Source organism: Rhinopithecus bieti, unplaced genomic scaffold (assembly GCF_001698545.2).
Source record: "Rhinopithecus bieti isolate Rb0 unplaced genomic scaffold, ASM169854v2 scaffold_8307, whole genome shotgun sequence".
Classification (NCBI taxonomy): domain Eukaryota; kingdom Metazoa; phylum Chordata; class Mammalia; order Primates; family Cercopithecidae; genus Rhinopithecus; species Rhinopithecus bieti.
In genome coordinates, this window is record NW_016806443.1 from 2598833 (window position 1) to 2625580 (window position 26748).

Consider the following 26748-nt stretch of genomic DNA (forward strand, 5'->3'; position numbering starts at 1 on the left):
GTTCCCCTTCCCGAGTCCAAGTGATCTCATTGTTCAGTTCCCACCTATGAGTGAGAACATGCGGTGTTTGGTTTTCTGTTCTTGTAAAATTACATGCTCTTTAAACGAATAATATTAGCAAAAACTGCTCATTTCAAAAATCCCTGATACGTGAATCTTCGCTTTTGATATATGTTAATGGAAAATCTGCTTCTTGTGCTAAAAATACAGACACATGCACAAACACAAAACTGACATTCCTCGTATGTATATATTTCTGAAAGCCAACTGGCACAAATTACATAAAATTGATGAGAAAATCATCTGAACCACTATTTGGCATGCATATGCCAAAGTTACCCTTAATTTACATGCAATTGCTCATAGCTGATGCACACATAATTTAATGAAGGCACAGCAGCCCCATCACACCCTCTAGTGAGTTTTCCACCTAAGCAATGTTCACCTAGTGTTGAACTACGCCTTCAATGTGAATGAAATTCTTTTTCTTTCATAAAATTGCGAAAGAACATAAACAGAAACAAAAGTTCTATGGCTTGGGAATCCCTGCCTCATTTAATAATGGCCAATCAATAATCAACTTACTTTAAACTTTCTCTCGTTACCCATTCAAACTTCTCATCTGTCTGTCCCAACATCTCCCACACATCAGCCATCTATCCATTTCCTAACATAATGTTGCATACAAATATGTATGTATGTCTCTAACTAAAGCCCCAAATAGACTTGCTACTGTTTATTTTAATATCTCAAAACCCCTTCACCTCGAACCTACTTTACCACCCATGACTCCTACAGTGCAGGAATATAGAAATGGCATGGCCATTCTTCAACCCAGATTTGGAAGATGAAGAAATAGTGACAGTTGGGTAGAAGATAGAAATAAGCAATATTCTAACATTTTCAAGAGTCCCTTTGTGTAAGAAAGTTCTCCATTAGCAACAATGACAACTCCAGTACTGCCTTCACTCCTCACGGACAACAGACCTGACCCTAGGCAAGTCTTATTTAATTCTTCATTTGACCCATTTCTGACAGCTTTAATCTAGTCCAAAGGAATAGCATTCTCCAAGGTTTCTGGCTGGTCCCATCCTTCCTCTCTCAGGCAAGATGAATCAATTCCCAGGAAGACTCTCTAAACCTTGTTCCACTCTATCTATTGAAGGACTCTTCTGGATGCCAGAAAACAAACGGAGGAGGAAGAGATTTCAGAGAAAGGAGACAGATGAATAAGGACAGCCAGAATAAAGAGAAAGGGGATGAATGAAATATTTATAGGAAAATGCTGTTTGCCCAGAACTAGACACAACTTTCATGGAATACAATACAGACCAGTACTCCAGAAAAGCAGGCATGTAGGAACAAAGGAGATCATAGGAGGAACAAGTAATGTAGACTCCGATCTGACCAAGAGGGTTTGTTTGTTTTTTTTTTAATGAAAGTGAAAGACGTCTGTACCACCCTGAAGAATGAAAAGGCTTTTCAATAATGTTATCTCTATTTTTACACATTCCAACCATTCTGGTACTATTTTTAAGTGAATTAATTCTTAGAGAAGGTAATCACCTGGCTGAATCTATTTTTGCACCTACGGGTGAATCCTATGGTATTCACTAAAATCTCAAGTTATAATTCCTACCATTTAATGCCCCACAAAGCATCACCCTGGGAAATGGGGAAACCCAGGGTGTCTACAAAAATCCCTCTAATTGTTCCTAGTACTCTCCTTATTCTACCCTACTACATCTATAAATGTTTCCTTCTGTTCTCCATCCCTATTTTTTTTTTTTTTTTTTTTTTTTTTTTTTTTTGCTCCTCCTCTTTCTTTCTCCTTTCCCTTTCCTTGTCTAGGTCTTACACCTATCTGGGGTTGTCATTTATGTACTGAGAACCGCCAGAGTAACTCAGGGTTCCTCAAGCTCTACACTATTGACATTTGGGGCTGGATAATTCTTCGCGGTAGGAGGCATATCTATGCATTATAAGATGTTTAATAGCATTCATGGCCTTTATCAAATAGATTTCAAAGTCTTCAGACATTGCCAAATGTCCCCCACAGGGAGCAAAATCTTCCCAGCTGGAAATCACTAGAATGGCACATCTGCCTCTATTCCTTAGTACCTTTGTGATTTGGCGTTAAGAAGGGATATCATGATTTCGAGGGAGGAAGCAGAGAAGGAATTATCTCAAAGTAGGTGGCCTCAGAAAGCATCCTTATCAAATAAGCAGGTAGAGTCCAATTCTTATGTTAATTCTTGTTCATTTGGCAACCTCAAGAATATCCTAAATCTGCAAGTGCAATGCATTTTGCTTGTAAAACGTACTAGTTACAGGTAACATCGATGCTATTAGGATGGAGGGGCCTTTGTATTTTGACCTCAGAGATGGTGTAGGCAAGAATTTTCAACAGGCTATAAATATCTAACACATTCTTGTATAACCCATAATGCCTTGTTAGGTTAATAAGAAGTGTCATTTTTGAGCCTCAGTGCTTTGTTGGCAATTCACTATGAATTTGGAAAAGGAAGAAACCAAAGCAATGAAATGCTTAAGTGGCGAGAAACTGCCATATGGCTCACTAATAAGGTGGCTTGGGCACATGTACACCTTTCTAAATGCTGCTTTTCTCCTGGGTTTTTTCTGGTCTTAGAAAACAGTAAGCTAAAATCTTAGCTGCAAATTAGTGAGCTGACAGGAATTTCTCAAGTTTTCAGAAATACTGGTATTAATTTATTCTCTTCACAGTTAATTCTCCAAGCATATTTAATGCCATCTCATAGACAAGAAGCTTCATTAAAAGGCATTTAAGACATTTCGTCGTTCATGTTTCTTACAGCTTTTTCACCTATAACACTCCTTACTCCCACCAGAAACTAGGGAATTCTGATATAATCAGTTTCTGCACTAAGAAATGAAAGATTTAGTTTTAAATTTCCTGCTAGTCACTTTCTACATAAAAATTAATAGCACCTATATCCCATGTGTTTTATAATATGCACACCTAGAAAAAATATAGAAATCAATCCATATCTTTTCAGCCTGTCAATGGCATTTGACACTGTCCATTACTCCTTTCTCTCTGAAATACATTTCACTCTTGGCTTTCGTGATATCACCTTCTCCTTGATTTACAGCATCCCTGCTGTTCATCTCAGTTTCCATGATTCTTCTTGACCAATGGCTCTCTTGAATCTGTACTCTCTTGACTCATGAATAAATACAGATAGAACACTGGGCCCTTGTCTCTAACTGAACTCCTCCCTAAGTGATCTCCTCCGGCCTTGTAGTTTTAAGCACCATCCATCCATTTGCTGATATTCCAAAATTTCTATCTCTGGGCCTGAATTTTTTAATGAGGTTTAATATTCATATACCCAACTGCCTATTCACCAACCCTCTTGGATCTAATAGGCATATCAAAACTAATATGGCTAACACAGAACTCTATTTCCTATGCCTCCAACTCATTCCTCCTTTGATGATCTTAGCCAAACATGAAAGTTTATTTCTCCCAGCTTCATGCTTCAACCAGCTGTCCTTGCCATGCTCAGGAAATTCCCCATTAGCTTCTCCCTGTGCTCTGGCCACGTTAATTCTGACACAGTCTCTTTCTTTCCTGTTTAATGAGCAAATTCTGGGCTTCTTGGATCTTTTTTGTTCCAACCATTCCTCCATGCTCAAAGGCCCCTGCTTTTTATCACTCTGCTCACTCCTTCATTGTCCTAAGGAAGGATATGGGAAAAGGTGACACTCCCGACACTCATCCCTGATCACTGCATTTGTTATCCTGGACTTCAGTGCACAAAACCTTCTGATGTGACATTTGTAATGCAGCAGTTTTGACACCAAGATTTGACTTGACTGAAGTAAACAAAATAATGCAGCAATATTCTGACATAGTCAGAAAAATATCATTAATCCTTCTGAGTGTTATCACCAAATAATACATGTAATAAATAACTCAGTCGGCCAGGCGTGGTGGCTCATGCCTGTAATCCCAGAAATTTGGGAGGTCGAGGCGAGCAGATCACAAGTTTGGTGGACCATGAGGTCAGGAGATCAAGACAATCCTGGCTAACATGGTGAAACCCCATCTCTACTAAAAATACAAAAATTAGCCGGGCATCATGGCGGGCGCCTGTAGTCCCAGTTACTCGGGAGGCTGAGACAGGAGACTGGCGTGAACCCAGGAGGCAGAGCTTGCAGTGAGCTGAGTTTGCGCCACTGCACACCAGTCTGGGTGACAGAGCGAGACTCCGTCTCAAAAATAAATAAATAAATAACTCAGTCATATTGTAGTATCTTATCCATCCATTGATCTCCATGAATAGTTACAGATAGGGAACAAAAAAATGTGGTACAAAATGCCCACAGTTTAAACTCTCACACCAAAATGACTACATTGTATAAGCCAGGAATAATAAGTAAATGTAGTCTCATAAACCTAGCCAGGATAAATCTAACATATTTTGATAAAGTTGTAAAGGTTCAAAATGTCTAAGAGGAAAAAGTATAAACTCTTAAAAAAAAAATCCTCATAGCATTATAACTACTACTGCCAATTGTTAGAGATCAGCTCTTACCTTTAAAAGCACTATGCTTTTTTTATTTTAATTTTTACTTTAAGTTCTTGGGTACATGTGCAGGATTTGCAGGTTTGTTACATAGGTAAATGTGTGCCATGGTGGTTTGCTGCACCTATCAACCCATACCCTAGGTATTAAGCCCAGCATGTATGAGCTATTATTCCTAATGCTCTCCTTCCTGCCACCCCCACAATAGGCCCCAGTGTGTGCTGTTCCCCTCTCTGTGTCCATGTGTTCTCATTGTTTAGCTACCACTTATAAGTGAGAAGATGTGGTGTTTGGTTGTCTGTTCTTGCATAAGTTTGCTGAGGATAATGGCTTCCAGCTCCATCCATGTCAGTGCAAAGGACATTATCTCATTCCTTTTTATGGCTGCATAGTATTCCATGGTATATATGTACAACATTTTCTTTATCCAGTCTATCGTTCATGGGCATTTGTGTTGATTCCATGTCTTTTCTATTGTGAAAGCACTATACTTTTTAAGATAAAATGTATACCTAGACAGTGGCTCTGGGTAAATATGCAAATAGTCACTCTGATGAAAGCTGTGCTCTGTCTAAAAAATTAGGTGGAAATTTGTCTTCTAGTGGTTGGTAAAAACAGTCTAGAAGAAGTTCATTTTTTTTTTTCTTAATGTAAATATATCCTAAGTGACTTCTCTTCCTTTCAAGGCCAGAAAGAGGGAAGAAAGAACTCTGGAAGTGTGGGATATGATGTTTGAGAAATAAACATACAAATGAGAACACAAAGGCCATTCCTGCCATTAAGCCTGAAGATAAGCCGCTTCAGCCAAGGGCAGAGTATGATTGGTAGGGGAAGAAAGCTACCTAGAAGGCTACAAGGTACAGGTTTTTCTTTAAATTGTTGTGTTTTCTATTTATGCTAAAGGATGTTAAATTGGAAATTTCAGGCATAGGAAAATAGACACAAAAATCCAAAGTGAAGTGCTAAACCAGGATTTACACATTTATAAATTTAGGCAGAGTTACATTCCTCCCCACATGGAAGTATAAAGGGTTTGAAGAGATTTATTTGGAGAGAACTGTTGGCATGCTGTGATTCCCACATAGCTTTCCTCTTAACAGGGCAGGGTAAGGATACTCTCAGATAAAAGGGCTTTAATGAGACCAGTTGAAGAGCTTTGTTTGGGCTCCTTGCAGTCTGGAGTAACACTGTGTGCTTGGATCTACATCATGTCTGAGAAATCTAATGGGTAAGAAGATGGCTGAAGAGATCTCTGCATCACAAGTGGGATGAGGAAGTTGGAAAGAAACTGCACCCCTAAAGTCTGCTGGGACAAAGAATAACAGAGTGCTCTCCTACGGACTTTATATGGGCCATAGAGAGAGGCAGACTGAGTTTATTAGATTGTCCAAAAGACCAGGATGAACCACTCAGATTACATTTTAAAACTGTTGCTTGATGGTTGTAGGAAGCAGGGAATTCTCTTTTTCTGGAGGTGACGGAAAAAACATAGTCCTGGTGGCTAATAGCAGTCATCTTGGACCACAAGGTCATCTAGGCCAGAGGTAAAATGGACAGGAAGAGGAGAACAAAACAGAAGGACCAGCAGGAAAGTGGAGTGTGAGCCATGACCAAATGGGATGACAAATCCACCTTGATCTGGACTTTCTGCTCATGTGAACCAAGAGACCCTTTCCCTGCTAAGCTAGTTTCAGCTGAATTTTCTGGTATTTGTTACTGAAAGCCCTCAATGTTATAACCTTTTCTAAATGATCTAGGAGAAAATCCACAGTCCAAATTTGTGCTAGGCTAGGGTGGTCCAAAATCAGGAAAACACAAAAGAATCAGAATACCATTTTCACTAGGTTTTTAGAATGAACTCTATCCCTTGGGAAGATATGAACTCTAAATCAAAATCAGACATTAATTGAAAGATGGACTTCATTTGGCCGGAAGGTAAGAAACAAGGAGAGTCAATTATTTGTTACCTGGTAATGAACTCTCTGGGAGCCAGAAGAAACTGACTGTAGGTCCTAATGAGAAAATGGAAAAAAAAATCCATACCTTAAAATTAGTTTGAAGAAGCTGCCCCACAACTCGATCTCAACTGAACTCCCAATTTACTATTATTATGCTCATCTAGAAAGTATCCAACACACCCAAATTCATAAAGGTTAAATAAAGAAGGTAATGCCAGAAATCATAAAAGCAAACCAAGTTGGACTGAGAGAAGGTCATTAAGCTATTGAAACTTGTAAGTCCTACATAGTGTTTACAGGTAAGTGATATATTATTATTTCAATCTCCTAAAGAGGAGACCAGAAGTAAAAGATAGGCAATTTTGTTCTAGTAAAGGGGGATTACATTTAATTCGCATGTGAACTTTAGGCTTGTGAAGAAGGCTTTGGAAATCCCCTTAAACAATTAGGAAGCTTTTCTTTCTTAGACCAGATACATACTGTCATGGTAACTGTTTATACTGACAAGTCACTTAGCAAATAGGGGTTTTCATAGACTACAAAGAGAAAAATCACCAACCACCTCCACATTACCACGAAGTGCAAATTAACAGAGTTGAAATTAATGAAGTTTTACTGGCAGATTGTGAAAGCCTGACTCCTTTCATAAAGTTTTATAACGAACTTGTCACCATTGTCGTGCCTCCTAAGCTTCCTTGCTAATGAGTGTCATGATTCTATTTATAGATGTCAGCAATCCTGGGTAACTTTGTCCTTATACCTGTTTCCCACAGGGTTTCATCAAAGTACTTTCCATTAGTTTTAAAAACTTTTCCTCTTTATATGTTGAGTTGCCTCTTTTTTAAAAATCCTACTTTTAGTTGAATATTGGTACAATAAACATGCTATTCAGTTAGTTAAGTTAGATTTTAACAAAGTCAATTCATCAATCATGTATTAATATTATTCTACTGTGAAGTCTTGTTAACAAAGCTCTACAAGTGTTAATTAAAAAAAAAAAAAGGTAAAAAGGTTTGGTACCAATTATGATTCATTTTTTTATTACAGTTTTCTGTAATGAAACCTCTATTTTGCTGTGAGATTCCACAGCAAAATACAAACATTATTTTGGGAAATGAGATACTAGAAGTTTGGGAACATATGAATAGAATTGGACCTGAGTCACTAAAAATTCATATATTTTAATTTGTTTAAGTGGCTATCCTCAGTCAAAGTAGCTTAACGAAGCCATAAGTATAAAATTCGTTGACCGTCTTTCTCTCATCCATATCAGTATTCAAGATTTGTCATCTATTTCTCAAAATCAGTAATTTTTCACATCACTATGTGCCTCCCACCTGAATTTATTTCCACCAAGAGAAACAGAATCAAATATTCAGGGATAAGAGGTTACAATTCAGAGTGATTTTAAACAGTATGTATTGACTTTATTTACAGTCTTTACCTATGTGTAACATGTTGACTGGGACAGAGTTGCTTATCAAGGGGTATCAGTTGGGTACTACCCAACAGCTGTAAAAATACAAATGTCTAGGCCACACCAAGAAAAGTGGCTCTAATATACATCTTTCATCAAAAAACAATGATAAAGAAATCGTCATTTATGCTTTTTGCAATTTGTGGAATGCAGACAGTTAAAACTCCCCCTCAAATTTTTGCAGAAACAACCAACAACAATTGTAAGGATGAGTTTGGGTCTCCTGGCTTTGCTGGTGCAGTTCACATTTGGGAGTGCCATACACTGGGGTCACTTCCTTTCTGTTTCTCTAAAGCAAGACCAGATTGAGAGAAAAAAAAAAAGAGATTATTCTTTGTGTTCTGACAAATTACTATGAAATGTAGAGGATTTTTCTTTCCTACAGAAGTTTTATTTATTTTTTTGTTTACAAAATCTAGCTGTCTCTGACATAAGCGTCAGACACAAAACATTAAATATCACTGTTTTCTTCCATAATTTAACAGTCCCTGTTGAAATTCTGAACATCTCAAATATACAGGTATGTGTCTGGTAAGATGACAAGTTCCAAGCTATAGTTACAGAACACACCAGGGCAACAGCACCCTGTAGTTAAACCAGTCAATGCTTTCCCATTTCAACTATCTGAGGAGTGAACAACAGAGACAGTGGGAGAGGGTGACATACAGCGTATGCTTGAAGGACAAAGCCATCACATTTCCATTTCCTCTCCAAATGCATCATTTCAGAAGCAAATACGTATGGCTAGTAATTGTTTACAAAAATGGAAAATTGAGAATAAGAAATGGGCTAAATAAACTCACCTCCTGTAGGCGGTCTATGTACATACGGCAAGTCTCCAAATCACAGTCTCCACGTACAACTAGAATACCCAGAGGTATTGCTAAGGGTGAAGGAAGAAGAAAAATCTAAAATAACATATTTGATTTTTCTATATCAGCATAAATATGTTTTCATGGTTAAAAAACAATCTCATAAATATTTTGGGTTTAGACAACATCCATAAAAAGAAAGAAGCACTTTCTCCTTATACCTTTTTTATTATTTCAGTCTCTTCTTGTTTGCAGTTGTCACACACTTCCCTAGCATGATCCATGTTGCCCCTTGCCAACTGTCCTTCATCTCACTGTATTTCAGTGGCCCTGAGATGAAGTGAATTGTCACAGTAACGATGGACTGGCAGAACAGGGAGGCTGCTCATGGCCAGTTGATAATTGTACTTGCATTTTTTATGCTTATGCATAAATTTATGCTTGCATTTGTAATAGACAACATGAGGACATAGTGCCAGAGAGGAATTAAAAATTGAAGATTCTGGACACTTACTCCTTTCCTTCCTGAATGCAGAGAACTTCATCTTTTTGTCTGTCTACAACAGCTTCCTATTTATGAGACTTGAGCTACTCAAGGCACTGTTGCTACCTGGTGGCCAACACCAGAACTAAAGGCATAAAACGTTAGAAAGAAAAGAACAAAAAACAACTTCTAGAAGAGGCAAAGCTTAAAAATCCAACTAATGTTAAGGATGGCCAATGTAAGTGTGGTAACAGCAGGACCTCAGAAAACAAGACAAGACTAAGTTACGCACCTTATAAAATATCCTACTTAGGTAGTGTCAAACACACACAGTGGCTTTAGTGTATAGAACCTACTTCAGATATAATCACAAGAGTCCTGAAATTCTGAAAAACAGTCTTCTTTCCAAAACTTAAAAAAAAAAAAAAAAGAGTATCTACAAATTTCTTATTTTAAAAGTACAATTACAATATTAAATCCATGATTTAACATAAAACTTTCAAAATTTTGAATTAACCAACTGGAAAGTAGCAAGCAAATGATAAGGCAGTGGTGTTCTCTAATAATTTTTTACAATCATTCACTCATTGAGTGTATTTTTAAAGCCATCATCAATAAATGTGCCTGAAAATACAAAGTACTAGAACCTTAAAAATTCATAATACACAGAAGAAGATACATTTAAAATGCATAAAAAACCTTGAAGAATCTCTAAGTAGTAGAGAAGGCATATATATAAACAAAAAAATAATAAGTATAACACAGACCATATTAAATGTATGAACTTAGTCATTTGAAAACTATAGGAAAGAGGGGCTAATTCTTGCCTAGGCGGAGGGGTAGATTTTAGGCTCTCTGAAGAACATGAAGCCTCATTTGATGTTTTAGCTGTAGGAGCAAAGGTGGTCTAGAGAAAAAGAAATACTGTTTGTATCTCAATGTTACCTCCTAGATTGGTTTCTGCTAGGGAGACCTAATCAAACCCACTACCCCATTCCTTTATGTTTCTAAAGTCCTGCATGCATAAATCTTTAAGGCATCCAAGATTTTGTGGAACTATGGAAGCCTGTGAGTGAGTATGGATTGTTTACCTTCACTTCCCCAATGCCTAGTAAAGAAATGGCAGATATTCAATAAATGAGTATAAAAAGGAGGAGGAAGATGGGCTTAATGACTGTTTGTATGCAAAAGAGAAAGTCTGTCTTTCAGGTACAAGTCACTTTTCCAGGGTAGACAAGAAGCAAGGTAAGCAAGAGGCAGTCAGTAGAGGATAAGGAGCACTTTTGTAAGTGGCATATCTTTGGGGGAGTAATAATCATTCTAAAAGAATATTTATCCTTCTTTTAAAAGATAAACAGCAGCATCAAAAAGTTTTCAGCATGGCAATCATGCCTCTTTGTAGGAAAAGGAAGGGAAATTCAATAAGGAGATCTCTTAAAAATAGTGATTAATCATCTTCAGCTAGACTTACTATAAAGCCTGAAATAAGTTGATCCACCAAGATAAGAGCAGAATGGAATTTCTAATATTTGAAGAATGATGAGGAAAAGTTGGAATTTTGACCTCGATAATAAATCTGGAAATGGAATATAGCTATAATTAACATGAGCATCCACATTGGAATCTTGCTTAATGATATTTCCTCTTAATATCAAAAGTGCAAAAGTAGAAAATAGATTTTAATCAATGTTTATCCATTTACTCAAGTTAGGAGATATATTTTATAGATATGCAGGAATCCTGTCAACACCTCTGGTTTCCTTCTATTACCAGTGTTTGGAGTTAGTCTGGTCCAAGTATAAATTCAATGTATTTGGTGGCAGACATTTTAAACTACAATTAGAGATTGTATATTCAAGATATGGAATCAAGAGGAATAGCTAACAAGTTTTCAAAGGCGTGTCATTCATCTCTAATATGGGTATAAAATCAACAACTTTGCCTGTTCTTCGAGGAGCAAAGTAATAGTGACCGCTTTTGATTGAGCAATACTTAGCTGTTAATTGTGAGGAAAAAAGAAAGAAAAAGAGGACATTCTCTACCACAATTTCATAGCATGATTACCAACAACTGTCAAATTTATTCCAAGAAGGTAACAATATGCAGTAGAAAGGATTTGCCATCATCCACTGCTGGGTTCAAATCCCAGTACTGCTTTGGTCTTGCAAATTACTCAAGTTAGCTACTTAGTCAATTCTTCTGAGCCTTGGTTTAAAGACTATGGTGTTCAGAAAAGATGTCATATAGGATTTTGTGAAGATTCAGTACAACACTATATTTGAAAACAAATGATCAAAACATCAATTTTTATTCTCCCTTACTCTTTTCACTATCTTTTGAGCATCTTTAGCCAGAAAATAGATATACCCAATCATCTTTCTTTTAATTTAGCATAGTACTACAAGCATTAGCTAGCAGTAGTTTAATAAGTTATATTCCAGTTTTCTTAAAACTAACTTCCTACTCTTTCTGCCATGTAAGAAAACAACTAGAGTAGAAAAATATTGTAACCTGACACTTCCATTTGGGCCTTTACATGGCGAAGAGAAAGCAGAAACTTTTCAAAAATTACCACCTTCCTTCTACACTATTGTTAACCAATGGCCAAGCTTCCTTGACATTTCCTCTATTTTACTTAGGAGTAGTGAGAGCACTTATCACCTGAGCTCTAGTGTCACTATCCCTGAGCTCAACAATTCATCTTATTTTGGTAGTAGAGACTTTGTTAAAGTCCAGTAAGCATGAGTCAATACTCAACCTTCATCATGGAACTTTTATTACTGGGATTAAATGGAATTCACAAGTTCTATCTAAGTGAAAAGAACAAGCTGGGTTCTAGAATAAGATGGCAGATTTAACACACATATTAATCTCTCACCAGAAATACTACTAACCTACAGTAAATAGATTTTTAAAAGAAATGAACAAAAATAAGGAGAAAATAACAGACGAAGTACATGAAAAATTGGTAACTGACTCAGAGCCCTTAGAGAGTCAAATTCTAAACCACTGGTGGGGATAGACATGAACCAAAACAATTTGTACTGCAAAACCCTCAAAAGGCTTGCAAACTGGCAGCACCGGGTGCCTCAGGAGCTGAAGTTAAAGGAAGTAGTTAAGATAGAAGCAATGGATGTTAGATCACCAGATATCCACCACCCACTGTGGGCAGGTGCAGTTACCTTACAGAAAATGAAGATTAATTGATCATCTGAAGACTGCAGTAATCCCCAGCTTTCTTCCCACACTGAATTCCCTAAAAGCTGGCAGCCAGAACCTTACTTTCTTAGAAAAACATTGAAAACTCATCTCAATGGAATCTGACAAAACCATGAGGAAATACATTAACAAGAGAACAGGCCCACTCCCAACATTTATAAGGCTCAACCCAAGAACATAAAGACCTGCATTCCATATTTCTATATATTTATAAGTTTAATGTGAATTCCCAAAACTGTTAAGTGAAATATGTTCTATCTTCCTATCCTGATAAATATTCCTTTGTAGTTACCTAAATGAGATGCTGAAACTCATAATTCTTGTACTCCAAGGAGTATTAGAACAAAACATAGTTCTTGTGGTCCACAGTCAGACCTCCTTCTCTTTCCACTCCGTGGATCTGTTCAAAACACGAAAGTCCTTGTGCATATGTATACAGACATTACAGACCATATCCCCAAGCTTTCTCCAAAGCCCATGCAAACTGCTGCCCCAAAGGAAGGGCCTTCGTTAGTCCTATGCCCACTCCACATGACTCCTGGGAGACTAGACAAGAAGAAGAGGCCTATGCAGATCCTAGAAGCAGGTCTGGAGCTGTTGGGGCAGGAATTCTAAGAATCCAAAGAATAGTCTAGAAAAGGGTAGAGAAATCCCTAGACAAGCCCTTTTCCTTAGCACTTTAGACACATCATCCCATGAAGCAGGGCAAAGCCAGAAATGGGACATATCCGGGACATCTAGAGCTGAAGCACCTCTCCCATAGGTCTAAAGACAGCACTAATTCATCATTCCCAAGAAACAGTTCACCCAGTTCCCTCACATTGAAGCTTGAAGTCAATAAGCTTTATGCATGAGCTCAGAACTTCCAGGCAGCTTTTATATTTCCCACTTTTAATAATGAAATGAAAGGCAAAAGTGATCAGAAAATTGAGAAATCTTTCTGATGCAAAATCCAAAGATCAAAATACACAGGATTCTCCAGGCAAGATAGCTGAATAGACACAGCCAGAAGGAACATCTGCCATTGAGGGACCAGGACATCAGGAAGATTCTAAGCGGATCTTCAGAAGAAAAGCATTGAGAATGGCTAGAGGGAGGGCACAGATGCTGGGCTTAAGCGGGGGAAAGCTGGCAGCCCTGCACGGGGCTACCATACATCAGTTCCTGGCCCTCAGTTGCCCCGGGGGTAGTGGTGAGTTGAGCAGGCAAGGAATGACCTACTCTCACCATGGACTTGTAGAATCCTGGCAGCAGGAGACCACACGACCCCCACAGAAACTTAAGCTGGAAAGGACAGTTACTTAGAGAGGTGGTAGGGGCAGGGCTCCAGCCAGTTGGAGCCCAGAGGGTTTGGGGCAGCAATGTCCGCAGTGAAGCATGACCAGGGATGCCCATCCCCCAAGGCGTCCCATGCTCCCCTAGGAAACTTTAGCCTTAGGGGAGCTGTCAGACCTGAAGAGATCTGGGCCAGCCTGACCTGAGTGACCCCTGTGTGCTGGCCTCTCCTGCTTGCAGTGCAGCCACAGATGCTCAACTGGGGTGTCTCCTAGGGACATGCATAATAGCTCCTGTGCTGGCAGACTGTGCCTGACAATCAAATAGCTCCAGCACAGTGGCCCCTGCCAAGGCATGTCAGCCCACCTGCACCCTCCCACCACTGCAGCATCCTCTGTACCACTTTGCTGTCATGCATTCATCCAAGGCCACCCCCATATCATTTTGCCAGTGTGTGTGTGCCAGAAGACCTTGTCCACCCTTCCCAGCCAGGACGTATCTACAACCCACTGTGCCACTGCTGCCAGCATGAGCACAACCTGCTCCCATTCACCCAGCTGTATCACCACTGTTAGCAAAAGTACGCAAATGAAGATCAGCAGCCCCACTCCCTGCCTTATGCTGCCATTGCCTCCAGTGTGAATGCACACATGGAGACCACCAGTCCCACACCTGCCAGTGCCCCACCACACCCACCATTACTGCCACCTGCAAATGCCTGTATGGAGGCGGGAAACCCCTGGCCCACCAGTGCCCCACTCCAGCTGATGAGCATGCACCTCATCACACCGCTGCTATTTCTGGCATGTACAAATGAGCACAGATCTCACTTCCACCACCCAGTGAAGCTCTTTGGCTGTCACTGCCCATCAGGGCAACAGGTTCCTAACCCTGAAGAGCCAGAGAAGAAAGCAGGGGGCCCAAAATGAGCCCCCCAGAGTTAAAGCACACAGCTCAGGAGTGTTGAGCTGAGCACTGGCCCCCTAAAATATTCCAGAAATGAAGCCAGTTGACCAAACCCACCTTATACCATAATCAAACACCCAACAACACCAAAGAAAATAAAGCAAACAAAAACCAAAAATATCTAAAAGATAGCAATTTCAAAGACTGAAGGAAAATCAGCCCCAAAGATGAAAAGAACCAGCGCAAGAACTCTGGCAACTCAAAAAGCCAGAGAGTCTTCTTACCTCCAAATGACTGCACTAGTTCCCCAGCAATGGTTCTTAACCAGTCTGAAATAGCTGAAATGACAGAAATAGAATCAGAATATGGACAGGAATGAAGATCATCGAGATTCAGAAGAATGTTAAAACCCAATCCAAAAATTCTAAAGAATACAATAAAATGATACAGCAGATGAAAGATGAAATGACCATTTTAAGAAATAACTAAACTGAGATGCTAGAGCTGAAAAACTCAAGAATTTCAGAATACAACTGCAAGTTATTAACAGCAGAACTGACCAGCTAAAGTAAGAATCTCAGAGCATGAAGACCAGTCCTCCAAAATAACTCAGACAAATATGAAGAAAAAATAATGAAGAAGAATGAACAGAATGTCTGAGAAATATGGGATTATTTAAAGAGACCAAATCTATGACTTATCAGCATTCCTCAAAGAGAAAAAGAGAAAGCAAGCAACTTGGAAAACACATTTCAGGATACCATCCATGAAAATTTCCCCAACCTTGGTAGAGAGGCCAACATTCAAGTTCAGGAGATGAAGAGAAACCCTGTGAAATATTACACAAGAAGATCATCACCAAGACACACAATCGTCAGATTCTCCAAGGAAGAAATGAAAGAAAGAAAGTTTAAGGAAACTAGAAAGAAGGGGCAGGTCATCTACAAAGGGAACCCCATCAGGCTAACAGCTAACCTTAGAGCAGAAACCCTATAAGACAGAAGAGATCAGGGGCCTATATACAGCATTCTTAAAGAAAAGAATTTCAAACCAAGAATTTTATATGTAGCCAAACTACACTTCACAGCAAAGGAAAAATAAGATCCTTTTCAGACAAGCAAATACCAAGAGAATTCATTACCACCAGACCTGCCTTATAAGAGGTCCTGAAGAGAGTACTAAATATGGAAAGGAAAGGCCATTACCGGCCACTACAAAAACATGACTAAATACACAGACCAGTGATACTATAAAGCAATCACACAGACAAATCTGCACAATAATGAGCTAACAACACAGTGACAGGATCAAATTCACACATATTAACGCTAACTTTGAATGTAAATGGGTTAAATGCCCCATTTCAAAGGCACAGAGTGGCAAGTTGGATAATGACACAGGATCAAATGGTATGCTGTCTTCAAGAGACCCAGGTCACATGCAATGACACACAAAAAATCTACCAAGCAGACAGAAAATGGAAAAAAGACAGAAAACAGAAAAAAGCAGTCTATTTCAGACAAAGTAGACTTTAAACCAACACAGATCAAAAAAGACAAAGAATAGCATTACATAATGGTAAAGGGTTCAATTCCATAGGAATGAACTATCATAAATATATATGCACCCAACACAAGAGCACCCAGATTCATAAAGCAAATTCTTAGAGACCTACAAAGGTAATTGATAATCACACAATGATAGTGAGAGACTTTAACACCCCACTGACAGTATTAGACAGATAATCAAGGCAGAAAACTAACAAAGATATTTAGGACCTGAACTCAACACTTGACCAAATGGACCTAACAGACATCTACAGAAGTCTCTACTCCAAAACAGCAGAAAGTACATTCTTCTCATCTTCACATGGCACATAAACTCTAAAATCGACCACACAACCAGACACAAAACAATCCTCAGCAAATTCCAAAAAGCAAAATCATACCAACCACACACTTGGACCACAACTAAATAAAAATAAAAATCAACACTCAGTAAATCACTCAAAACTGTACAATTACATGGAAAATAAACAACATGCTCATGAATGACTTTTGGGGAAATAATGAAATTAAGGTGAAAATTAATCAATTATTTGGAACTAATGAGAACAAAGACATGACATACTAAAATCTCTGGGACACAGTTAAAATGTTGTTACAAGGAGTTTATATCACAAAATGCCCACATCAAAAAGTTAGAATGATCTCAAATGAATGATCTAGTATCACAACTAGAGGAACCAGAGAAACAGGAGCAAATCGACCCCAAAGCTAGCAGAAGACAATAAATAACCCAAAATCAGAGTTGAACTGAAGAAAACTGAGACAGTGAAAAACACTCAGAAGATCAACAAATCCAGGAGTTGCTTTTTTTAATAACTAATAAGATAGACTGTTAGCTAGACTAATAAAGAAAAACAGGGAGAAGATCCAAATAAACACAATCAGAAGTGACACTTATTACCCCACAGAAATATAAAACACTCTTAAAGACTACTGTGAATACCTCTCTGCACACAAGCTAGAAAAACAGGAAAAAATTGAGAAATTCCTGGAAACATACCTCCTCCCATGATTGAACCAGGAAGAAATTAAATCCTTGAATAGTCCAATAATGAGTTCCAAAACAGAATCGGTAATAAAAAGTCTACCAACCAGAAAAAGCCCAGGACTAGACAAATTCACAGTCAAATTCTAGCAGATGTATAAAGAAGAGCTGGTACGATTCCTACTGAAACTATTCAAGAAAAGAAAGGAAAAGAAAACCCTGAGGAGGAGAGGCTCATCCCTAACTCATTTGGTGAGGCCAGCATCATCCTGATACCAAAACCTGGCAGACACACACACACACACACACACACACAAAATCCTTCAAGAACATAAATGCAAAAATCCTCAACAAAATACTAGCAAATCAAATCCAGCAACACATCAAAAAGCTAATCCACCATGGTCAAGTAGGCTTTATCCCTGGGATGCAAGGTGGTTCAACATACATGAATTAATAAATGTGATACATCATATAAATAGAACTAAAGACAAAAACTACATGATCATCTCAACAGATGTAGAAAGGGCTTTTGACAAAATTCAACATCCCTTCTTGTTAAAAACCCTCAACAAACTAAGCACTGAAGGAACATGCTTCAAAATAGTAAGAGCCATCTATGATAAACCCATAGCCAACATCATACCGAATGGGTAAAATCTGGAAGCATTCCCCTTAAAAATCAGAACAAGACAAAGGTGCTCACTCTCACCACTTCTATTCAATGTAGTACTGGAAGTTGTAGCCAGAGCAATCAGGCAAGAGAAAGAAATAAAAGGCACCCAAATAGGAAGAGAGGAAATCAAACTATCTCTGTTTGCAGACAATAAGTTTCTACACATAAAAAACCCGAGAATCTCTGCCCAAAATCTCCTTTTTCTGATAAACAACTTCAGCAAAGTTTCAGGATACAAAATAAATGTACAAAAATCAGTAGCATTCCAATACACCAACAACATAACATCCAAGCTGAGAACAAAATAAAAAAAAACCACAAACCTATTCACAATAGCCACAAACAAAATAAAATACCCAGGAATACAGCTAACCAGGGAGGTGAAAGATCCCCATAATGACAATTACAAAACACTGCTCAAATAAATTAGAGATGACACCAACAAACAGGAAAACATTCCATGTTCAAGGATAGGAAGAATCAATATCACCAAAATGGCCATACCTCCCAAAGCAATTTACAGACTCAATGCTATTCCTATCAAACTACCAATGATATTCTTCACAAAAATTAGAACAAACTATTTTAAAATCATATGAGCCAAAAAAAAAAAAAAAAAAAAAAAAAAAAAAAAAAAAAAAAACCAAAAAAAAAAAAAAAAGCCCAAATAGCCAAGGCAATTATAACTTTTAAAAAAAGCTGGAGGCATCACAATACTCAAAACTATACTACAAGGCTATAGTAACCAAAACAACATGATACTAGTACAAAAACGGACAAATAGACAAATAAAACAAAATAGAGAGCCCAGAAATAGTGCCACACACCTACAACCACCTGATCTTCAACCAAGTCGATAAAAACAAGTAATGGGAAGAGGACTCCCTGTTCAATACGTGGTGCTGGAATAACTGACTAGCCATATGCAGAGACGGAAACTGAACCCCTCCCTTACACCATATACAAAAATCATCTCAATACGGATTAAAGATTTAAATGTAAAACTATAAAAACCCTGAATGATAAACGAGGAAACATCATTCTGGACATAAGACTTGGCAAAGTTTACATGACAAAGATGCCAAATGCCATTGCAACAACAACAACAACTGACAAATAAGACCTAATTAAGCTGAAGAGCTTCTGCACAGTAAGACAAGCTATCAAAAGAATAAACAGACAACTTACAGAATGGAAGAAAATATTTGCAAATAATGCATCTGACAAAGGTGTAATATCCAGCATCTATAAAGAACTTAAACAAATTTATTTTTAAAAAGTGGGCAAAAGACATGAACAGACACATTTCAAAAGAAGACATATATCTGGCAATCAATCATATAAAAAAAAGTTCAACATCACTGATCATTAGAGAAATGCAAGTCAAAACCACAATGAGATGCCATCTCACACCAGCCAAATGGCTATTACTAAAAAGTCAAAACATGACAGATGCTGGTGAGGTTGTGGAGAAAAGGGAGTGCTTATACACTGTTAGTGGGAATGTAAATTATTGCAGCCATTGTGGAAAGCAGTTTGGCAATTACTCAAAGAACTCAAACAGAATTGGCACTTGACCCAGCAATCTCACTATTGGGTATATACCTAAAAGAACAGAAATCACTCTAACATAAAGACACATGCATGTGTATGTTCACTGCAGGACTATTCACAATAGCAAAGACATGGAATCAATCTAAATGCCCATCAAGGGTAGAGTGGATAAAGAAAATGTGGTACATACACACCATGCAATACTATATAGCCATTAAAAAAAAAAAAAAATGAGATCATGTCCTTTGCAGCAACATGGATGGAGCTGGAGGCCATTACCCTAAGTGAACTAATTCAGGAACAGAAATCTATTTAATAAATATCACATATTCTCACTTATAAGTAGGACCTAAATATTCCCCACCTTTGTGTACCCATGGATGAAAAGAAGGGAACACTAGACACCAGGGCCTCCTTGATGGTAGAGAGAAGAAGGAGCGTGAGCATCAAAAAACTGTCTATCTGGTACTATGCTTATTACTTAGGTGGTGAAATAATCTGTACACTAAACACCTGTGACACAAAATTTACCTGTATAATAAACCTGCACATATACCCCTAAATCTAAAAGATTTTTAAAATAGAAAATGAACTTGTACAGGGGAAAATACTTTAAACATGATGTCTTTAATATCCTCAGAGAGTTGAGAGAAAATGGTCCACACATGAAATGGAAAAATAATATTAAATGATACAAAGAATATGAAGGAAAAAAAGAGGAGCCTCATTCAGAGAATAAAATAGTACAAAACCCTTTGAAAATAAAAATTTGATCAAATAGAGACCTCATTAGAAAAGTTAGAATATAAAGTTGAGAAAATCTCTAAAAAAGTAGAGCAAAAATAAAAAGAGATAGAAAGTAGGAGAGAAAAACTAAAAAAACAAGAAATAGAAACCTAGTCCAGGAGGTCTCAATAATAGGAGTTTCAAAAAACATCCCCATAACACAGGAGTTTTAAAAAAACAAAAGAAAATAGAGAATAAATATAAAAAACAAAATGAAGAATATTTCCTAGAACATTAGTTTCCCAAACTGAAATGATCCACCAAACGCCAAGCACAATAATTTCAGAACAAAATAACATCATCTTGTTTTGAAATTGAAAAGTACTGGGGACAAAGGGAAGAATCTACAAGCGTACAGAAAGGAAAAACCAGATCATATACAAAGGATTAAAATTCGGAATGTTTTAGAACTTCTCAAAGGCAACCATATAGTAAAGAAGACAGTGAAACAAGGCCTTCAAAGTTCTAAGACTTTTACACATAACTCAGACAATCAAACAAGAGCAAGAGCTGAATGAAGGACCCACCATCTATCAAGAAGCTACTGGGTTATCTGCCCCAATAAAGTTGAATTTGTAATAAGAATGAGTGTTATATAAAATATATTAACACTATATCACCCCCTGACGTGCTCTGCCTGAACCTATTCCTGAGAGCAAGAGAGTTAGATCACAGTAAAGCAGAAAAATTCAAAAAAGCCTCTTCCCTGTGATAATATTTTCATTTGATAGCTAGAACTCAACTTAACACCTGCCAAGGACTGCCCAGGACTCAGTCATTACCTTGCCCACTAAATTCTCTCAGAATGAGTCCGTGTGTACTCTCAGAAAAACTGAAGCCCGACAATGAACTAGAGACTCTTTTCAGCTTTCTTGAGAACCTTAAGCTAAAACTGAAAGCATCACCTTTTCTTTACACAGGGGGATTTGGATCTGCTACTTGGTTTTTCAAAACCACTCAATATCTGGGTTAGGGACGCATACGTTGGTGGTAAAATATATACCTATCAAAAGAATGGAAATATAATGTAAAGTAGTTATCCCAGTAGAACAGTGAGGGGTGATACTTGTTCTATTTCTTAATCTAAGTGGCAGGTACACCAGTGCCTATTTTACTACTAATCTTTAAACCTCTGAATTGTATATACACATTGTGATGATTAATTTTATGTGTCAACCTGACTTGGCTGAGGGACACTCAGATAGCTGGCAAAACACAACTTCTGGCTGTGTCTGTGAGGGTGTTTCCAGAAGAGATTAGCATTAGTATCAGTGGAGTGAGTAAAGAAGACCCACCCTTGTCAAGGTGGGCAAGTGTCATCATGTCATCCAATCTGTCTGGGGCCTGGATAGAACAAAAAGGTGGAATAAAAGTGAATTCTTTCTTCTTGAGCTTGGACATCCATCTTCTCCTGCCCTCTGACATCATGGCTCCTGGTTCTCTTTCCAGGACTTACACCAGTGATACCCCACTCCTGCACTCCAGTTATCAGGCTCTCAGACTGGAAGATACACCACCAGCTCCCCTGGTTCTCAGGTCTTTGGGCTTGCACTGATTTACACCACTGGCTTTCCTGGTCCTCCAACTTTCAGAAGGTATCCTGTGGGACTTCTTGGCCACTATAATTACATGAGCCAATCACCATAATAGATGTCCTGTTATATATATGTATACATACATATACACACACATATATATATGTGTGTATATATATCCAGCTGGTTCTATTTCTCTAGAGAACCTGGACTAATACACACAAATTTGAGGACAGAGCAAGAAGGCAGCCATCTGTAAGCAAGCAAGAGAGCTCGCAGCAGATCCAACCATGCTGGCATCCTGAGCTTGGACTTCCTGCCTTCAGAACTGTGAGAAATAAATGTCTGTTATTTAAGCCACCCACTGTATAATATTTTGTTTTGGCAGCCCGAGCAGACTAAAACAATGAGGAAGCTTTGACCAATTCTGGTACAGTAATAGGAACTACACTGTGGAATTAACTGGTGATATTAAGCCCTGAGAAAATTATATTACCAATTACTCCTTTCCAGCCAAAATATAAGTCCTGCCCTGGCACCCTTCTATGGCTTCACTAACCTGGCCTCCATTAACCCTCTTTCCCTATTTCCTGTTTGTTTAAATGTCTCATAATCCAGAATGTGATTAAATTAATTGGTTGAGAAATCCATTATACATTTTACATGTGCATGCTCTGGATTTTATGTTTGAAGTAAAATGCCCACAGGTCATACTAATTAATTTTGTATTCTATACTTGAAGTTAGACTACTTGAACTTGTTATGCAAATTATTGCAAATAATGCATAAATTAAAACTATTCATCCTCAGCAAATTCAAAATCTTCTAGCAACCAATCCACAGTGGTACTCTCATATCCATAAAAAACTTTTAAAGTCTATATACACCAAGATAAAACATAACAGAATATAATTTCTAAAATATATATTTCACCACAAATTATAAACAACCAGGTAAAAAATCAAGCTCAGGTACCCTGTATATGAGACTGAATTGCCCAAAGCTTTAAAAACCAATGTTGTTAAAGGTTACAATGAAAGGTACCTAGAGTTGTTTCTTAATTTTTTATTGACACATAAGAATTTTACATATTTATGGGGTCCAAGTGATATTTTGATACATGTATACAACACATAATAATCAAACCAGGGTAATTAAGCAATCTATCACCTCAAGCATTTATCACTCCTTTATGTTGGAAGAAGTCTCAATCTTCTCTTCCTAGTATTTTGAAATATACAATAAATTATTATTAACTACTATCACCTACTGTGCTATAGAACCATAAAAGTTATTTCTTCTATCTGTATTTGCACACCCATTGACCAAACTCTCTCCACTTCCCCTTACCCCTACCCTTCCGAGTCTCTGGTAATCACTAGTCTACTCTCTACCTTCAGGAGATTGGCTTTTTCAACCCTTAGATATGAAAGAGAACATGCCCTATTTGTCTTTCTGTGTCTGGATTATTTCACGTAACATACTGTCCCACCAGTTCCATCCACGTTGCTGCAAATGACAGAATTTTGTTCTTTTTATGGCATAATAACAATTAATTGTGTATAGACACCACATTGTCTTTACCCATTCATCCATTGATAGACACTTAGGTTGCTTCTATATCTTGGCTATTATGAATACTGCTGCAATAAACTCAGGCATCCAAATATCTCTTCCATATACTGATTCCTTTCTTTTGTACCTACACATACTCAGCAGTGGGACTGCTGGATCATATGGTCAATCTATGTTTAGTTTTATTGAGGAGCCTCCATTATGTTATCCATGGTGGCTGTACTAATTTACATTCCCATCAACAGTGTAGAGTTTTAAGAAAACTTGAATCAGCTGGTATAATGCAAAAGACAGTCAAATAATTTCCTCAAGGGAATTAATTATTTGTTGAAGAAAGCCAAAAGACCCTTGTAGACCAACTCTGAGGTAAACTGCCCTACCCAGGGATGTCTAAAGCAAATTTTATTCTGGCACAACTTTCAGCACAGCATCTTTATGCTGAATTGCGTAGAGGCCAGTGAAAATTCACAACAGATGAGAATCTGAGGTTAATGCACATGCCCACTACATGAGCTCCCAGATGCTGAATTGAGCTAGGATCACTTTTCCTGAGCACAGCTGCTTGGAGCCTGATATGGTTTGGCTCTGTGTCCCCACCCAAATCTCATCTTGTAGCTCCCATAATTCCCATGTGTTATGGGAGGGACCCGGTGGGAGATGAATGAATCATGGGGGCAGGACTTTCCCATGCTGTTCTCATGATACTGAATGGGTCTCACAAGATCTGATGGCTTTAAAAATGGGAGTTTGCCTGCACAAGCTCTCTCTTAACCTGTCGCCATTCACTTAAAAGGTGACTTGCTCCCCCTTGGCTTCCCCCATGATTGTGAGGCTTTCCAGCCATGTGGAACTGTTAGTTCTCCATTAAGCCTCTTTTCTTTGTAAATTCCTCAGTCTCAGGTATGTCTTACCAGCAGTGTGAAAACAGACTAATACAGAGCCTAAGCCTGGGGGTTCAAGGAAGTAGCACTGAGAGGAGAAGCAGAATAGCTGAAGTAATTTATTTTCTTACATGAGTGAATCATACTCCACACTCTTGGAAAAGCCAGATAAGCCAGAACAGACTTCCACTGTCTGTGATCTGGGAGTACGATCAAATCCATGTGATATTAAAGATACATAATTGTGTGTCATGTTGCGTAGCACTGTGTCATATGATAAATTTAGGGAGGGGTGGAATAAATATGGAAGAACACGAAAATGATAACACTGATTACATGATAAGAAAAAGGAGGAGAAGGAAGAGAAAAAGGAGGAAAAAGAAGAGGAGGATGGAGGAGGAGGAGGAAGAAGAACAAGGAAGGAGAGGAGGAGAAAGAGAAAGGGAGGGCAAGAGAAAGGAGAAAAAATAACCTACATTCACATAAATAATGTACCAGTTTTACTGTGTTATTTAATCTTTGCCACAATCCTGAGAGGTGGATATCATTATTTCTATTTTTAAAACGAGGAAACTGAGTCTCAGATAGATAACATGCCCTAAATGTTACAACCACCAAAACGGGAACAACAGCTTTCATCCTAGGTTTCTCTCACTCAAGAGCCCCTGTTTCGAACTATTCCAACTTTCCATTGAACTTGGGCCACACAGAAGGATGGAGTTTCTGCTAGCTTTCAACACTGAGCTCAGAGAAGTGAAAGCAGAAACTGGTGATAGGTTGACCAGCAGCTGAGGATAGAATCATGAGTCCCATATGTAGAGCTCCACAAGCACTAGGGAAAGGCTGTGAACAGTGAGGAAATATCTCCAGGCCTGGACAAAGGAACAGAACCATTAGACTCAGAAACTACCAGTGAAGTCAGACACGACCTCATGAACATACTTGGCAGAAATGTGGTCATTTTTAAAGGTTCCCCTTTCCTCTCCTTTTCCAATAGGCCAGATTCAGGTGAACATATAGGCCATGACTCAAGTTCATCAAAACTGTTGACAGCCTTGCTATATAATCTTGTCTGCAATTTAGGGGTCACAGAATTAAAGTAATTGTTGCTTACTTTACAAATTGTGAGCTGATGCTAATTATTATTGGGACAGTAGAGATAACAAGAGTACCTAGAATTTAATCAAGTTTATTACAGAAAATCACTATGACTTGTTTTGCTATTAAAATCCTTACAATAGAATTTCCAATACTGAACTGAAGACCTCAATGATAGTTAACACAAACCAAACATAAGACAAAATCCATGTTCTCACTTGAGGTGTGGCAAGTTCATGACATCAGAGGCACAATATATTGAAAGGTGTTTCCCAAGGATTTTTGATATTATGTTTACTAAACAGTATTAGTTTTCAGTCTGGTTAGCCTGTGATATTATCAATTTGGTAGTTTTGCTATAGTACATATTCTCATACCATTCATTTTAATGTTTAATTATCCTTGGTAAATAACTACATTCAGGAAAATTACAATTCCAGATACTTTTGATTATTTTGCTCAATGAGCTTAGCTTGCCCTTGGTTCTTTTGCAATATAGTATGTAATGGCCCAATGTACTGAGAAAGATCATATTATCTACCCTAATGGGTTATTGTTAAGATTAAGTCCTTACCTGTAAAAAAACATCCTATATTCACTCCTCTAAGCCTTATTTAATTCACCACTTTTACCCTTAATTCTATTATCAACATGTACTGCCTTTCACAAATTCCCAAACCAATTTCAGCAGACTATATGTGAGAACTTCTTATAGCAGATAATGTGTTGCGCGAAAGTCTCTAAAGGGTAGAGTCGAAACTAAAGCATGTAAATAAAAGAATCAATCAAACCCACAAGGAGATGAGGGGAATCACAGCTGCCTGCTTGATGACACAAGCAAAGGCCCTGTGAGCCAAAGCAGAAGGAGCCACACCTTTCACACCAAGTCCACGTGGAAGTGATAATGGAATTTATAAAAAGGGAGAAAACTCACAGCAGTTAATTCGTTCTCTGCAAGGTACTGTGATGTGTTTAACAAGATGTCACTGTGGAAATAAAGAGCTGAGAGCTCAGCATTTTTTTAAAAGATTTAATTATGTGACATTTTTGCTGTTACAGTGCAATTACTGTTAAAATAGAACTGCAGCTATATGAAGCCATTTACCTATTCAAAGCACAAACAAACTATCTTCAATAGGATCATTAAAAGAAGGTGTGATACGTTAGAGAAAAGCTTCTCAGAAACTACAGGGTTTGCAAAGATTGGGCTTTAAGTTTTAAATATATATGTATGAATTGTGGAGGCTTTTTTAAAAGGTTGTCACCTTCTGAAAAGAACAATAAATATAAGCACAAAATTTAAAAGTCAGAAAATAGGAAAAGGCATTGAACAATATGGTAAACCATCAAAATATAGATAGTAATTTTTTTTTTTTTTTTTTTTT

The 26748-nt window shown here is 37.9% G+C and overlaps 1 protein-coding gene across 1 annotated transcript in view; it reads right to left on the bottom strand.

Annotated features, from left to right (window-relative positions):
• The window catches only part of DGKI (diacylglycerol kinase iota), a 382898-nt gene that overhangs the window by 92798 nt on the left and 263352 nt on the right, over positions 1 to 26748 (bottom strand). Inside the window, exons 22-23 of the mRNA XM_017876519.1 lie at positions 8813 to 8892; positions 6542 to 6586 (exon numbers count right to left, since the gene is read on the bottom strand). Of these exons, the coding sequence (XP_017732008.1) occupies positions 6542 to 6586; positions 8813 to 8892 (125 nt within the window). The remainder of the gene's footprint in view (positions 1 to 6541; positions 6587 to 8812; positions 8893 to 26748) is intronic.